Genomic DNA, 18,097 nt, shown 5'->3' on the forward strand with positions numbered 1-18,097 from the left:
TAGCTGTTTTGGCAACTTATCCACAAAATATCATCGTAGTTCCCAAAACAGGTAAGGTTCTTAAGGGGATAGAAGCCCCATATAACAATAGGGACCTCAGGAGAAACCTGAAGATGACCTGCAAACACATGGCCCTTTGTGTGATGCACCATGGTTGACGATGGGCCTACTGTGAAGTGCCATCCTCTTGTTTACTTAGTTGTCCATCACCATTCTATACTGGATGTGGCAGGTGAGAAGACTATTTAGATCGATCAAAACAGGACTTTTCAGTCCCAAAGGAATGTTCAGTCCTGATGGTCTTAACTTCTTGATCTCACCAATTTAATTATATTCCAAATCCGATAAGTTAACAAATAAGCTATATGGCTTATTGCATCTAAATCCGTCTGTATACTTACAGCTTTATTATGACTGTCTTCATGAGCTGATATGGATAAATTGGGTAATCCCTCCTCCTTCTGGGAGGATGGTATTGGTCTTCTGAAATCTCACAGTTGAAGAACCACTATTTAAAGAAGACTTCTTCTGAGTAAATTCTTCTGCATGCTAGTAACCAAGTATCAAAGTTCTTCCTTAAATATATCCTCCCTTAACCTCTGTTATAGAGATTAGAGCATGGGGTATGTGAGTTTGTTTCTTATTGACTGTACAGAGATATTTTCTTATTGTAACATACAAGGTTCTGAGGATAAATGCTGGGAAGATGCTGAGAACTCTAAAACTGGGGGCACAGTTTAAAAATAAGAGCCCTGCCATTTAACATGAAATGGCGAGGAATTTCTTCCGAGCGTCATTCGTCTTTGGAATTATTTTCCCTGGAGAGCAGTGGAGGCTGGATCGTTGAATGTATTTGAGGCTGAATTAGACTGATTTTTGATTGCTAGGGGATGCAAGAGTGAAGAGTGGTAGGCAGTAATGTGGCATTAAAGCTGTGATCTAATTGAATGATAGAGCAAGTTCAATGCATTTTATGTCCTGCAAACCAATAAAACGCCAAACCCTTCAAAGGTGAATCTTTCCAATTATCATCACCCGCACCATAAGCTGTGCAAATGTTACCTTTACAAGTAACCATTCAATTCTATTTTTGAATATTACTAATTAATTATCCTCCACTATTGTTTTCAGATAGTGTTACGGGTGAGCATACAATTTTGAATGTCTTCTGTGCTTAATCAGCTTATTTTAATTGCATTAATTATTGAAGTCATACCATTGCAATTGCACAGGTTAAGAGCATTGACAGAGATTAAGGAGTAGCTATTGCTGGCTGTTGTATGAGAAAAGATTCTAGCTAAAAGTGAGCTAGCAGTGGAGGTGGCAATGTATTTAGTTTGCATGGTAATATTGTGTAAGCTAAAGTTCCAAGCAGATGATTACCAGAATTGTGGAGAAGGCAGTATCTCCAAGGAGAAAATTATTTGCCATTTGGTTTCAGCATTGAAAATAATGAGCTCACATGTTTGGCTTTTATAATCTCGTCAGACATGAAAATAGTTTACAGTCAAATGTGCTAGAGCTATCCCTTTTGTCTTCCAAAGGGATCATCTCTGAGGTATCCTCTTGCATTCAATGATATGGAGGAATACATCATGTGAAATGTTCAGGCTAAGAGATTGCAATGATTAATATGAATTGCAGCAGTACTCAGAGCTATTAGAGTTCTACTCCAAGATGTTGTGAAATGAAATTGGTTTAAGATCGTTTAAATCCAATGTGCTTCTCTTCAATGCAAATTACTACTGACGAATAGCAGAAGTTTAAAAATGTATTTTGAGCTTGTTTTGATTATATTGTTTCCTTTTGTCAGCTTCTTGGACACAGCAGCATATTTTAGCATGAAGCCAAAGTCTGGAGATAAAGAAGTCACTCCAAATCACTTATTTACCCTGTGGTATGAGTTTTGCTCAGACTTCAAAGATTACTGGAGAAAGGAAAGCAAAGTTATTCTTAAGGAAAAGTAAGTATATTCAGTCTTTCTTTTTACTAACATTGTTTGACATTTCCTTAATTTCAGTATGGTGTTTTGTGCATTCCTGTTGGCCAGGCCACTCCCACTGTCTGTCTTCACCTGTCTATCTCTCCCTAACACTCTATCTGTAAGTTTGGGAGTCACTGTCCTGACCAGGAGTCAACATTTGTTTTAAGATTGGTCAAAACTTTATTAAGTCATAAGCAATCAGGAGATTGTAGACAATATAGAGCCAAACTAAACTAGTCCCTTTGTCTGCATTTGGTCCATATCCACCTAAACCTTTCCTATTCATTATCCAGTCAAAATGTATTTTAAATATTGTAACTACATCTGCATCTACCACTTTCTCTGGCATTTAATTGCATATATACATGAACCTCTGTGTGGACAAATATGCTCCTTTTAAGTTTGCCCCCCACCCCCCATTCTTGTAAATCTGTGCCCTCTAGTTTTGAATTTTGCGTCGCTAGGGAAAAGACCTTTACAATTCATTTTACCAACGCCACTCTTGATTTTATAAACCTCTCTAAGGTTACCCCTCAACCTCCCATGTTCCATGGAAAAAGGTCCCAGCCTCCTCTTATAGCTCCAATGCTTCAGTCCTGGTAACATCATTAGTAAATCTTTTCTGCACCCTTTCTAATGTAATAATATCATTTCTATAGAAAGGCAACTAGATCGTTTATGTAACATAATGATGCAAAAAAGATTGAAGCTGAACTCGCGTTCACATACGAGGTCCAGTTCATGTCAATTTGACCATTTATAATCTCTTCTAATTAATGTCCCAGACATTCCATTTTAGAGTAAGGGGGTCTATCCACATGCATTATATTTTTAGTTGTAGTTTTCATCCTATCGTTCCCATGGCATCCTTTCCATTGCTGTCTTCCCCTTAGTCCTGATGAATGAATGCAAACAAAAGATTGTGATCTTTCCTGAGTAGTTCTAGAAGAAGCATGGTAGCTCAGTGGTTAGCACTGCTGCTTCATAGCACCAGGTACCCGGGTTCAATTCCCATCTCTGGCGACTGTGTGGAGTTTGCACATTCTCTCCATGTCTGCATGGGTTTCCTCCGGGTGCTCCGGTTTCCTCCCACAATCTAAAGATGTGCAGATCAGGTGAATTGGCCATGCTAAACTACCCATAGTGTTGGGTGCATTAGTCAGGGGTAAATGTAGGGCTATGGGTGTGGGTGGGTTACTCTTCGGAGGGTCGGTGTGAACTTGTTGGGCCAATTGGCCTGTTTCCACACTGCAGGGAAACAAGTCTTAAATACCCCAAATCCATCCAGTTTTGACCACGGAGAATCCAGCTGTATCTGTACGTTGCTTTCCAGATGCCTTAGTGTGGACTTAGATCTGCATTAAACTTTTGAAATTTCTTAAACAAGATAGCTGGAAATATTTAGGCCAATAAAATCGAACATACTTAAGAACTAGCTGGTACTTTGCCATAAATGGTTTTCTTTAATTTTATTTTATTCAATGAATAGCGTCTTACATGGAAAATACACATAGAAGTAGGAGATGTGTCCATAAATCATTTGTCTATTTTGAAAGATGCCTTCAACCAAACAATTTGTTTGAAAAAGCAGGATTGTGGTCCTTATAGAACTGTCCACCTAAATGAATAAGACATGCATGTTAAAGTTTGCTGCATACCTGTGGAATACAGAAGAATCCGCTTACCTAACTTCTAACAAATATCAGGTATCTAACTGCATCAGACTGGCGTTGGGGGTGGGGAGAGAAAAGGACACCTTTTGTTTCAGCCAGCATGATTGATTTGTGTTTTCTCCTGCTGTGAACCACATGCTCTGGAGTTCACACTTTTGGTGAAGCATTTTGAAAATAGTGGGCTCAGTTTCCACCTTTGCTTACATCTCAGGATACTTTGTTAAAGCAAAGCCAGAGGACATTACTCAACACTGGTGGGTTGTTATGTTGAATTACCACGAAGACCACAGCTGTGGCTTCTTTTGTTTTTTTTTGACATTTGTTTGTAATAAAAACTCTAGGTGGGAGAATACAAAGTCTCCGCTCACCTCCCGATTTCACCCACTGCTTTTAACTGTTGGAATATATTAGTATTTCTGGCAAACTATCTATCAGACTGCTGGAAAATATAATACAAAACATTTTTTAATAAAAATGAAAAACAAGTAACTTGGACATGTTCTCTGTGATGACTTTCTTTTTTGAAGAAAAGGAGTTTGGTGTGAGTTACATTACCTCAGTGGTTTTGTAAGTTGCTGAAAGCAGTTGAGGTGTACTTTGGAAAATGTGTGTGGTGTCATTTTTTTCTATTTCCTGTTACAACATATCCTTAGCTCTCCATTCTACCTCTAGATTTGAAACAAATATTCAGATAGCATATTCCCAACAGTTTCCCAATATTATTTCATTTGTGTGTCAGGCATATGAGTGACCTATGGACAATTTTTTTTCTCTTGCTGGATTTGCCTTTTGTCCTGCTGATCTGGAAAACATAACTGAGACACAAAGCCGACACAAGCAAAGCTCTGAGATTCCAGACCACGTTGCAGTGCTCCCCAAACTTTTTCTCTCTGTGACCCTCAGTAAGAATGGAGAATGTGGTTGGACAGCCATACTGCAGCTATAACTTGGTCAGATCTAGACAGTCGCCATTGCTTCCTGACAACTTGAGACCTCAAAATGTAAGTTTGTGGTAACACTTGGTGTCCTAAACCTTGGAAAATCCTAGCATATTCTATCAGTGCATCAACATAACCATTTGATTGTTGTGTATACAAGGGATTTGCTTGGCTTAGTTGGCTAGATGGCTGGTTTGTTATGCAAAGTGATGCCAACAGTGTGGGTTCAATTTCTGCATTGACCGAGGTTACCATGAAGGTAAGGTCTTCTCAGCTTCACTCTTTGTCTGAGGTGTATTGACTCTCAGGTTAAACGGCCACCAGTCGTTTCTCTCTCTGAGATAACCTGAATCCTCCGGGTCTGCAAACACTTTACCCTTATTTGTATTCAAATGTGCTAAACACGTTTTTACCAACCATAAAATCCCCCAAAGTGGGGAGAGTTCCAAAGTAGAAGGATATTCAAATAGAGTTCTGCTTAGGAAATGGTTTGGTTTCTTTTCATTTATACCAGGAGACAATACTGCACAAATTTACTGTCTTAAGTTGAAAACACATATTACAATCCAGCAAAGTTTTGGTGGCAACTTACAAGTCAGTAGCTAATTGAGACAAGATTCTGAAGAACCATGCAAGAAGAACTCTCCACCCTTCCAATCCCTTTGACCTGACTCCCAGGACCCCATTTCCCACTTGTGCACAAGTTAACTTGTGTTTGTATCACACCTTCAACTTAGTAAAATAGTTCAAGGCATGAAATACATGAACTGTTAAATTCAATTCTCTCTCGTTCTGGGGAATTTCCTTACTAATTAATGTATACCACGTGTGCAGAACATGCAATTTCAATACTTGTTGACTGTTCACTGGCAGACATGCAGATACTAGTGAAGGAGGCACAGATTTGCTGATGGCTAGACAGTTGTTCCAGCATGGTTGGGAGTTGTGCATGGGTCCCTGTGGAATTCCCACCTTAGAAGACTCCAAAGGAATTGCTGAGGAAATTGAAGATTCTGCTAAACAATTCCTTTTCACCTGGAACACTCAAAGTCTTCATTTATATCTGAGAACTTGGAGGGTTCTGCTGAAATTGAGCAAATAATTACTCAGGAAAAGTTACAACAATTAAATGCATCAGCTAACTCTTAAGAAATGATTCAACAGATCCCATACTGACTTCATACATCCCCAATATACCTTTCCTAGACCACCTGTACATCCCAGCTCCTCCCTCAATCCTGTTGGACCCAACCCAGACCCCCATCTCTGGAACAGAACCCTCCCTGTCCTGTTGGATTTGATTTCCTCCATCCGCCCCAAAATACTCTAAGCATTGCATTACTTACTTGGCTCCTTGCTTACCTGGTCCTTTTCTCACCTTGCTCCTTTGCTACCTTGAATACTGGTACATAAACCAACTTGGTATTCTATATCCTGTACACCTGGCCCCTATCTCTAGCACCCTATCCTGTGCACATTTAGCACCTGCTCACCTCACATTCTACTCAACTAGTACCCCACCCAGTGCACATAGAATCATGGTGTCCCTACAGTGTGGAAACAAGTTCTTTGGCCAAACAAGTTCTTTGGCCCAACAAGTTCACACTGATCCTCCAAAGACTAACCCAGCCAGACCTGTTCCTCTACTCTATTACTCTATTCCTCCCCTGACTAATGCACCTGACCTACACATCTCTGGACACTATATGGGCAATTTAGCATAGCCAATTCACCCAACCTGCACATCTTTGGACTGTGGGAAGAAACCAGAACATCCAAAGAAAACCCATGCAAACATGGGGAAAATGTGCAAACTCCTCACAGACAGTCACCCAAGGTTCGAATCAAACCTGGGTCCCTGGTGCTGTGAGGCGGCACTGAGCCACCACGTCTCCCCATCTAGCACTGTAAACCCTCACCGAGCACCTTAACCTCATGCTTAACTCATACCTGCTATTTGACAGCAACATAAATGTGGCTTGCTGGATGTTAACTTCCAAGAACAGCAGGTAACTGCTGTTGAAAGGGGGTAGGACAGTAAGAAGGAACTGCCAGAATGGAAGTACAGCTCTGTTTCAGAAGGAGCCTGATTAGAATCTTCTGTCAGAAATGTGGAGCCGCCTCCTTTTGTAAATCAAAAGGGCAGAGTTTCATTTGCTTTATTGTAGCTACATGTACCTAAGTACACTGAAAAACTTTGTTTTGCGAGCAGTACAGGCAGATCTCGAGTGCTCAAAGCAAGGCATACAAGGTTACATTTGCACAGGAGAAGCACAAAGCAATGTCAACATTGGATTTGAAGTTAGAGAGGTCCATTCAGGAGTCTAATAACAGTAGGGAAGAAGCTGTTCTAGAAACTGTTGGTGCGTGTATTCAAACTTCTATATTTTCTCCCTTACGGAAGAGGTTGGAAGAGAGCATTACCAGGGTGGGATGGATCTTTGAGAATGTTGGCAGCCTGTCCATGGCAATGAAAAGTGTTAACAGGTGGGAGGTTGGCTTCCATGATGGTCTGCACTGTTAACAAAACCTTCTGTCGTTTCTTAGGATCCTGCGCAGAGCGGTTGCCGTACCAGCGTTTGTTCACCTGGATAGAATGCTTTCTGTGGTGCATCTGTACATGATGGTGAGAGTCCTTACGGACGCACCAAATTACCTGGGCCTTCTGAGGAAGAGGCGTTATCTTGACCGTAGCATCTCTGAGGGAGGTCCAGAAGAGATGTTGGTCATTGTCACTCTAAGGAGCTTGACACTTGCAACCATTTCCACCTCCACTAATGTAGATATGAGGGGGAGGAGGAGGGTGTCCTCCTCCTCCTTTCTTCCTGAAGTCAGTGATCAATTCTCTACTTTTGCTGACATTGGAAGAGAGGTTGTCAGCATTGCGCACACTTTCCTGTATTCTGACTCACAGTTGGTTAATATCTGTTCTATTACAATATCATCAGCAAACTTGTCGATGGCATGCTCATCGAATTTGGCTACACAGTGATAAATGTACTGGGAGTACAGTAGGAGGCTGAGAATGCATCATTATAGGGTGCCAGTGTGGAGGATTATCATGAAGGAGGTACGTTTGTCTATCTTCACTGATTACTGTCTGTGGGTCGGGAAGCTGAGGATCCAGTTGCAGAGGGTGAAGCTGAGACCTAGTTCTCAGAGTTTTGAGTTTGGTTTGGGAGGGTTTATGATGTTGACTGCAGCTCTGCCTTCAATGAGTGGAATTCTGATATAGGTGTCCTTGTAATCAAGATGCTCTGGGAATGAGTATAGAGCTAAGGAAATGGCATTCACTGTGGATCTATTTTGCTGGTAGGCAAATTGTCTGGGATCATGGGAGGCTGGAGTTGATATGGGCCATGACCAGCCTCTTGAAACACGTCATGATTATGGCAGTCAGAGCTACGGGGCGGTAGTCATTAAGGCACATTACATGTGCTTTCTTTGGTACTGGGATGATGGTGGTCATCTTGAAGCAGGTGGGGACCTTGGATTGTAGCAAGGAGAGGTTGAAGTTGTCACTGAATAGCTCAGCTAGCTGGTCTTCACAGGATCTATGTGCATGGCCAGAGGTTCTCTCTGGGCTTGTCCATTCCCTTGGAGTTCACTCTCAGGTAGACTGATCTGACAGCTGTAGCAGTGATAGAGGGAACAGATGAGCCTGGGGCTGATGGGCAGGTGACATCACGCTGCTGGCATTCTGCTCGAACCGAGCTTAGAAAGCATTGAGTGCATCAGGGAGAGATGTGTTTTTGTCCACTATCTTGCTCCCCTTCATTTTGTACCCCATTATGTTCTGTAGGCTTGCCACAGGTGGCAGGTGGTACTGAGAGATTGTCACTGTCTGATAAATCGACCCAGAGAGGGCCTCAAATTAATCAACCAGAAGGTTAAAAATAGACAAGTGTGGGACCAAGCCAGGCGAACGCAGCTTCAAAGAAAGAAGTATAATACTGTTAACTTCAAAGTGTGGAATTTAAAATAGGATGGGGTGGGAATGAGAATTTATCTTAAACTCTCCATTCCAAACCGAAACAACAACAAAACTTTCATCTTGTAGACAAGTCACATTGCTGTTCGATTCTATCTCAAGAGGTGCGTTCTACATGAGAGAACCTTCTTAGACTAGAATTGTCTGCATGCAGCATATTTCATTGTTATCCAAGTTGGGAACAAACTTGGACTTGTCATGACGTGACCTTATCGTGTTTTTCAAACTTGTAGATTTGGAAATGGCTTCCTGTTTTTGCAAACTCGTTCAATCCACTTCTCTTCCTGAGGCAGGTTTGGCCTTGACTCTGGAATTATGCCACAAGTTTGGTTTTGGTGTGGAGCTAAGCAGTTTTTGCATCTATTTTATTGTCATACTGCTGGTTGCAACCTAAGGAAAGAATGGACTTTGAATCGTACTATTGCCTAATAAAAATGTGATAAATGGCTCTCCTTTGCTTTTTAAGGACTGCAGTGACAGTTTTATTTTACTTTGCACTATAGCCAAAAATTCCAGACTTCTTAATTAAGAAAACTGATGTCTATGGATGGGGAAAAACATATGAGAAATGTGCTTAACATTACAATTAGCAAATGCATGTACTTTGCCCAAATCCACGTCTCTTGACTCTTTGGATTGAATTTTGCCAGCACTATTTTTAAAGCTATATTTGGACCTAAGGATGGAATCCAACCTTAACAAAAGAAACCGAGTGTCATCTCATCTGGCAGATCAGTGAGTCTGAGTATCTCTTTATTTTGCTACAATAGCCATTCCTTCAGTCACTGAAAAGCAGCAATTGTCACACTGTGGCAACCAGGCAGAGGTTCCTCCAATTAATATTCCATGTGGTCTTAGCAGTGGGCACAATTTAGTAAAACTGTCACGATACTGTAAAAGGAGTATACATTTAGGTCACATGAGAATTTACTTTTGTACAAAAGAATGCAGGCAAGCATACTTATAAAGATACATTATATTGTCATTGCCTGACCATTACAGCAATATCACTTTTAACAGGCTCTGTGCATGCACTCAGTTTGTCAATGCTGGCCTCTCAGGTGTTAGTACTTATGTTGAAACCGTTTTTCTTTTAATGAATGTTGTGAATTAGCAGTTACAAAACTTTCCTTCACCACCTTAGTAAAGAGCTTCAAGATGCTTTTATTGTACTTGTGCAGTAAGTTGTCAGATCGTCCATTTCATCCTTCCATGTGACCATGAACTCACTTTTTTTAATATATTAAATATAGTCAGGCTATTCAGAAATGTTGAGACTCCAGTTTCCACCAACAAATATTTTTTAATCTTCCATCCTGCCTACTGGAAAATAAACAACACACTTCAAACAAACATTCCTCATAGTAAATGTAAAATTGTGCAGTATAAAAGTTGTGCTGCACGCACTTCAGAAATTGAAGCAACAATCTAACGTCTGGAAAAGGTCCTTTTTTCTTCCCCCTCTTTTTCATTCTGATTGTCCTCATGATTTAGACCACACAATTGCAGCCACACAATTGCAGCCACACAATTGCAGCAACAACAGAATTCAGAACCATGCCGTTTTTGAGAGTCACATGACATTCATTAAACCGTTAATTTCAGTCATCCACCCAATTATTCAGGAACTTGCATTTTAAAAAATGTACATTTACTATTTCTGGCCATGCAAAACTAAACGTAAATTGGATAAAGACCAATGATGGAAGCAATTTTCTTCTCCCGTTGGGAAGGTGCAGAAAGTAGGAATGATATTCTTAAACTAATAAAGTTGAAATTTCTTATTCATTGTAGCTTCCAATCTTTATTCAGTACAAGTTCATCACAAAGTCAGCTTTTTGAACAAAGGAAAACATGTCTATTTTAATAGTGTTGAACCACCATTATTACAATGTTGCTTGTGGCCCTAGTGTTGATTTTATATCTTGCAATTTTGATTCAAACCTGTCTTCTGCATATGTTCTCACTATTATAACTCCCTACTTTCACCTTGGTAGTAATTTTTTTCCCTCTTCAGCTCATCTGCTAAAAAAGAAACTAATTGCATTTCTGACCATTCTAATGCTGCTCTGGTTAGCCTCCCACCTTCCACCCTCTCTCAACATTCCAATTCTCTGCTGCCTGGACTCACATCAAGGCCCAGTCATCTAACGCATTTAAGTTTGCTAGTTACACTAACATTAGGTCAGACAACACTTCACATTTATAATTATGATCATTGTGTTTTTGTACGTTCTCCAATATCACCAATCTTTGAGAACAGAGTTCTTACAATTCTGGCTTCTTGTGCATTCTGAATATCCTTGACACCACCTTGATATTGTCTCACTGAATCTTTCTGCCTCTCACCTCTTGCCCTCTGTCTGTAGGCCACTGCTTGAAAACTGTCCCTCTGACCAAAGTTTTGCTGATTAATTATCATTTCTCCTACTATGGCATGTTGTAAAATATCTTCTGTCAAATTTTACAGGTCATCCTGTTATAACACACGTCTTGTCAACGTGAATTCACTCATGCGATTGGCGTACTGAGAATGCTGTTTCCACAGCATGAACTGTAATGTGATTACATCGCTAACATCTTAAGCGCTGTTTCTAAAGCATGATTTTTCTATATCACAGGGTTGTACAACTGCATTATAGTAGAACTGACAATGTAGAATTCTTTTGGAATGTCTGATAAATTGTTGTTTTTATCATTGAAACCTTTTTGATCCAGTGCATTATCATTGTGAAGAGTTTCAGATTTTCATTATTTTAATTTTAAAAAGGTGTGATTTTTTTTCCCAAAATTAAGTGAACTTGGCTGAATAAATCCATAAGTTTGTTCTGATTTCTGGCTTTAAGTTCCACAGCAGGATTTGAGCACAAATATCTTGGCCAGTGCTCTAGTGTAGTCCTGAAGGTATTCTGTCTGAGGTGCCGTTTTTCAGATGATGCATCATACTGAGGGCTGTCTACCTGTTTGGATGAATATAAAAGATACCATCTTTCTACTTTGAAGAAGAGTAGAGGAAGTTATTTCGTATACCTTGGCCAATATTAACCCTTCAATCTGTTTCCCTGTGATACTGACTTTAGGGTTAGTCTTGTAGGCTGTTTATGGGAGTTTGCTGTAAGCAAATTGTCTGCCACATTTCCCACATTTCAACGTTGATTACACTTCATGAAGTATTTAGTTGGCTGGAAAGTACTTTGGGTATGTCTGGTGGTTGTGATGGAAATGTTTATTTTATACAGTGGTCTTTAACAGCACAATATAAAGAGCTACATATGGATTTTTTTTATTCATCCATGATGATAGAATTATGGATTATATGATGCAGAATCATTATGAAGGACATGTGGCGAACACAGCTTTTAAACATTCCAAAACATTAGTAAGACAGAATAAGATGGATTGCATGGACTGGAGAATGATGGGGTTGAGTGGCTATAATCCAAGGTGAAGGAATTGAAGCTTGGTTTGAACTCCTATTTCACGATAAACAGGTAAGTGATTAATGTAGCTGAAATTGAAGCAGCCTTTTTTTCCCCAGTTTAAAAATATCTTGGATAATGGAATGTTGAGGTTTAACGTACTGACACTTAATTATAAAAGATGTGATGACTAATTTATGAGCTGTAAGCTATATTCTGGCAGCATAATTGACTTTTTTGATTTGAGAGACTAAATTATTTTGTTTGTGCCACAGGATATGCAGAATTTTGAATGCTATTGCAATGATTACCAAACTGTTTTTGGCTGAAGAATGCATTGCTGACTATATTTCTCCTATCTTTAATTTGAAAAAATAAAGTGTGAATCCAACAGCCAAAGTCCCGCAAATTTGAATTACATAAAAAGCAAAACAGAATCTGCAACTAACTGTCTTGCAATTTTAAGTCACTACTTAAGTCTGCCCCAAATTGAGCAGGATAACAGGGAACACTTGGATGCTACAGCTAATCGCAACCTTGTCACCCCAATCTCACTTTAACTTTCTGCCTTTGCTTCAGACTACCAATGGTCATCTTTTGCATGTCCGCCGCATGCAAATGTCCACAGGTACTCAAGTTGCTAACAGACTTCCCTGCCACTCCTGGAACATTCCCTGTGACATTCCTCTGGTACAGCAATAGAAAATTTCCTGATTGACAGCCTTGGGCGAGCCTGCTGTAGTTCCGTTCCATTGCATTCCAATCCAAGCACTTACTTGCTGAAGGCCTTACCCTTACTGCAGCCAAGACTCTTTGTTTTAGTCTTCAAACCTCTTCATTAACATGGCTGCTGTCCAGTCTAAGACTAGATTGAAAATTCTCATGAAACCCTGTTGAGCATCTGTTCGCTGAAGAATATCCGGCAGTAATTAGCCCACAATGGCCCAGAATGATTATCACTTTGGAGTTAATGGCATTTATGTTTCTTTGAATCCAAATGGCTTCCTTAAAGGTTCAGTAAATAGAATAGTGTACCGTTTGAGCCTGACCGCAATTATGCTCGAGTTACTTGTCTTAAGATGCATTTCTCTTGATTGGCAAAGCTTGCAGTTCTCGCTGCAATCAGCAACAATGGGTCATAGCAAAGGCATTGAGCCCCACATTCCCAAATGGTTCATTTTTAATTTTGAGAGTAAGAAGGAGTGTTGATGTTCCCAACAGTTTCTAAGGTTAGAAGGAAGTCTGCTGGCCATCATTGAGCCTTTTAAAATGTTGCTCAACACTGGATCTGAGCAGTTTTCCACAAGTAACAAGCTTCAATTGCTGCCAGAATTTCACAATTCTTAGTGACAACCAGATCTGATCACCAGATGTGACTGCTGGCCTACACGTAACATTTTTTACATTAAGGTTTACTCCGAAAGCGTTTTTGTGACTGCAGAAGCAAGTCATAGTAGCAGCAGTAGTTGATCGTCTGGCCTTTCAAGCCTACCCTGCCACATGGTAAGATTGTAGCTGATCTCTTTGTGTTCTGAATTCCACATTCCCACCTGTTACCAATAATATTCAATGCTTTTGCCTAATCAGAATCTATCCACCTCTGACTTAAAAGTATTCAGTTATCTTACCTGCACCATCTTCTGATTTCAGACAACTTCAGAAGTGTTACAACTTTCAAAGGAATGAAAAATATCCCCTTCTCTCTGATCCAAGACGGTGACATCCAATCTAAGCACACAGAATCACTGAATTGTTATGGTGTAGAAGAAGGCTTATTCAGTCCATTGCACTTGCACGGCTCTTTAAATGAACATCATTACCTAGTGTCTGTCTCATGCCTTTTCCCCATACCCTTGTACACCATTTCTTTCTAAATAATCCTCCAATGCCCTCTTGAATGCCTCAGTCATACAAACGACAGCAAGTTGTGAACACAGCCCAGTCCATCACACAAGCCAACCTTCCATCCATTGACTCCATCTGTATTTACCACTATCTCGGAAAGGCAGCCAACATAATCAAGGACCCCCTCCCACCCAGTTATAATCTCTTCCAACCTCTTCGGTCAAGCAGAAGATCCAGAAGTGTAAACACATGTACCAACAGATTCAAGAACAGCTTCTTCCCTGTAGTTATTAGACTTTTGAGTGGATATCTTTAATTTCAAATTTAATGTTAACCTTGCTATTTATGCATCTTCTGTGCAGCTGTAACATTGGACTCTTCACTCTGTTCTATTACCCTTATGCACTTTGTATCACGTGATCTGCCTGTAATACACGTAAAACAAAACTTTTCACTCAACCTTGGTACATGTGACAATAATAAATCAAATCATAAATTGAACCTTGTCACATCTCCAGGCAGTGCATTCCCTAAATACTTGTTATGTGAGAAAGGTTTCTCTCACATTACCCTCGTTTCTTTGGCACATTGCTTTAAATCTCAGTCCTCTCGTTCTTGTTCCTTTTATTATTTGAGGAACAGCTTCTCCCGAGCTGCTCTCTCTCCAGCCCACTCATGATTTTGAAAAGCTCTATGAAATCACCTCTCAGCTTCCTTCTCTCCCCTAACTTCTTCCATCTATCCTCAGTTTCTCCTTCCTGGAATCGTTCTTGTAGATTGCTTCTACACTCTTGCCCAGTGCATTCATACCTTTCCTGTGCACAGTCTCCAGCTGAGGTTGAACAAGGATATTATGCAAGTTTAACATCACTTTCTTGCTCTTGCATTCTATGTTACCATTAACTGCTTTGGCACTTTAAATAATCTGTGCTCAGAGATATCAGCTGCCTCTAATTTTGCGACTACATTAGAATTGTTCTTAGTCATAGAGTCATAGAGATGCACAGCATGGAAACAGATCTTTCGGTCCAACTCATCCATGCCAACCAGAGATCCCAAACCAATCTAGTCCCATCTGCCAGAACCCAGCCCATATCCCTCCAAACCCTTCATAATCATATACCCATTCTGATGCCTTTTTTTATTTATTTGTTAGCAAAAAAAATTTTGACTTTACAAAAGTCTAGTTATTAAAAATACAACCAACAACAAATACCAGTGTAATAAAGAGAAAAAAAACGCAAATTACAATGCAACTACTGTCTGCTAACTACTAACCTATCCTATGATACGAAACAAAACCTAACATTGTGCAAAACAAAACCAATAAATAAGTAAGTGATTAATAAATCAAAAAAAAAGAAAAGCAAAAAGAAACACAGAATAGCTGTGCTCAGGGCAAAGCTCCCAAATGGAAAAAAAATGGGATCATTGTGTATATACCTGTATTAACTCAGGAGTCCCCCCTCCAGGGCCCAGGGCTCAACAAACCTAACCATCCTGGTTCAACAAACACCCTAGGTAAAATAGCCAACAAATCTATATCCAAATCACTCAAATAGGGCTGCCATGCCTTATAAAAAGGTCTGTTGTGTGGTGTACCATGTTTGTAAAATAAAACTCAAGGGAATGTGCTCCATAATTAATTTCCGCCATCCCAGCAAGCCTGATGGGTTCTCAGACACCCAATTCAGCAGAATATTCCTTCAAGCACAGTGTGCAAGAATATTAAATAGATTTTTCCCATGCTCATCTAAAGATGATAAATTTGGTAGACCTAAGAGAAGAGATATCAGGTCTGCTTTAACTTCAGTCCTCAGTACCCTCCCTATCTCTCCCGCTACAGTGCTCCAATGAATACGGAGCCTGTGGCATGTCCACAGACAGTGGGTAAGAGTACCTCCTCTTATTTTACATTTGGAGCACATTGGAGATGCCCCTCTTTTAAACTTCACCAGACGGTCCAGTGTCAGATGAACCCTGTGCAGAACTTTTAACTGCATGGCGCATGTCCTATTACAGATTGAGATCATTCACGCATTCTCCCATATGTTCTCCCATGTTTCAGAAGAGATCACCAGTCCTATCTCTTGCTCCCAGACCTCTCATAACTGGTTAGTATCCTGCCAGGCCCTGCCACCCGGCAGGCAGTAAAGGGCATTCACCAAAAAGATGCTTGTGGAATGTAGCAACAACCTCTCTGTGTTGGGCTTATAGGGTTCAGTGAGAAGTGTAGTCTTCTTCTGGATGAAATCCCTAACCTGATAAAAATGGAAACAATCTCCGCTGGGAAACCCATATTTACGGTTCAGTAGCTCAAAAGACATCATAACCTCCCCCTCAAACAAGTCTCCCAAACTGGAAACTCCTCTCGTTGCCCATAGTTTGAACCCTGGTCAGAACCCTGACATACCAACTATTGGCATAAGTGGCAAAGTCTTGGATAAGCAACCCTCACTCTGACACATCACCCTCCATGCCTTGACCTTACTAATAACAATGGGAGTAAAAAGTGAGGTCTGCAGATGCTGGAGATCAGAGCTGCAAATGTGTTGCTGGTTAAAGCACAGCAGGTTAGGCAGCATCCAAGGAACAGGAAATTCGACGTTTCGGGCCAGAGCCCTTCATCAGGAATGAGGAGAATGTGCCAGGCAGGCTAAGATAAAAGGTAGGGAGGAGGGACTTGGAGGAGGGGGGATGGAGATGTGATGGGTGGAAGGAGGTCAAGGTGAGGGTGATAGGTTGGAGTGGGGTGGGGGCGGAGAGGTCAGGGAGAAGATTGCAGGTTAGGAGGGCGGTGATGAGTTGAGGGAACCGACTGAGACAAGGTGGGGGGGAGGGGAAATGAGGAAACTGGAGAAATCGGAGTTCATTCCTTGTGGTTGGAGGGTTCCCAGGCGGAAGATGAGGTGCTCCTCCTCCAGCCGTGGAACATAACAACACGACGGCTGGAGGAGGAGCACCTCATCTTCCGCCTGGGAACCCTCCAACCACAAGGAATGAACTCCGATTTCTCCAGTTTTCTCATTTCCCCTCCCCCCACCTTGTCTCAGTCGGTTCCTTCAACTCAGCACCGCCCTCCTAACCTGCAATCTTCTTCCTGACCTCTCCGCCCCCACCCCACTCCAACCTATCACCCTCACCTTGACCTCCTTCCACCTATCACATCTCCATCGCCCCTCCCCCAAGTCCCCCCTCCCTACCTTTTATCTTAGCCTGCCTGGCACATTCTCCTCATTCCTGATGAAGGGCTCTGGCCCGAAACGTCGAATTTCCTGTTCCTTGGATGCTGCCTAACCTGCTGTGCTTTAACCAGCAACACATTTTCAGCTAATAACAATGGGATTCCAGCAGTTGCCTGTAACTGTCCTCAGTTTATCCATAAACAACAGGTTAATAAGAGGGCACTTTGCCTGGGTGCCCTCGATATCCAGCCATATTGAGTTCGGATCGTTACCTACCCAATCGCAGACAAACGGCAATTGATGCCTCCTGGTGTCTGGGAAATCAATTCCTCCCCCTCCTTGAGGCAACTGCAATTTAATAAGTTTGATGAGGGGGCGCCCACGATGTCAGAGAAAGGAACTAAATCAACTCCTAAGTCACTGCAGCATAGACTTGGGAAACATTATAGGGAGCATACACATGGGATAAAGCAAACGAGGAAGAACATTCATCTTAATGAGAGATATTCAGCTCAACCATGAAATTGGAAGAATCTCACATCTCTGGAGATCCATCTAATGTTGTCGCGCAAGTGAGCAAAGTTAGTCAGAAATAACTGATCAAATTTGGGGTAATAAACATGCCTAGGTATTGGAACCCCACCCATGACCACTTTAAAGGGAACCTAGGGCCACCTTCAAACTCTGGCACTTCCTTGAGGTTCCCCAAAGGCATAGCCTCCGATTTTGCGAAATTGATCTTATGTCCTGAAATAGCCCCAAATGATTTGATATATTGTATCAGGTCCATTAAAAACAGAAGGATGTTATCTGCATACAGTGTAATCTTGTGTACTCTCAATTCCACTTCTGGAACAGTTATGTGGACATTCCAACGAATGGCTTCTGCCAGCGGCTCTATCAGTGAGGGGGGCCCTGAACCATATTGACTACCCCTACCAATCCTAAAGTTCCCAGATTTCAACCTGTTGGTGATGACAGCGGCCAGAAGGTGGCGATATAAAACCTCCACCAACCTAGCAAAGACCCCAACCAACCCAAACCGCTTTAAGACATAAAAAA

General features: G+C 41.2%; 1 protein-coding gene across 1 annotated transcript in view; it reads left to right on the forward strand.

Moving 5' to 3' along the window:
- fmn2b (formin 2b) overlaps window positions 1–18,097 on the forward strand; it is a 451,369-nt gene that overhangs the window by 390,327 nt on the left and 42,945 nt on the right. Inside the window, exon 17 of the mRNA XM_060830804.1 lies at window positions 1,814–1,963. Within this exon, the coding sequence (XP_060686787.1) occupies window positions 1,814–1,963 (150 nt within the window). The remainder of the gene's footprint in view (window positions 1–1,813; window positions 1,964–18,097) is intronic.

This window comes from Hemiscyllium ocellatum, chromosome 10 (assembly GCF_020745735.1).
Source record: "Hemiscyllium ocellatum isolate sHemOce1 chromosome 10, sHemOce1.pat.X.cur, whole genome shotgun sequence".
NCBI classification, from domain to species: domain Eukaryota; kingdom Metazoa; phylum Chordata; class Chondrichthyes; order Orectolobiformes; family Hemiscylliidae; genus Hemiscyllium; species Hemiscyllium ocellatum.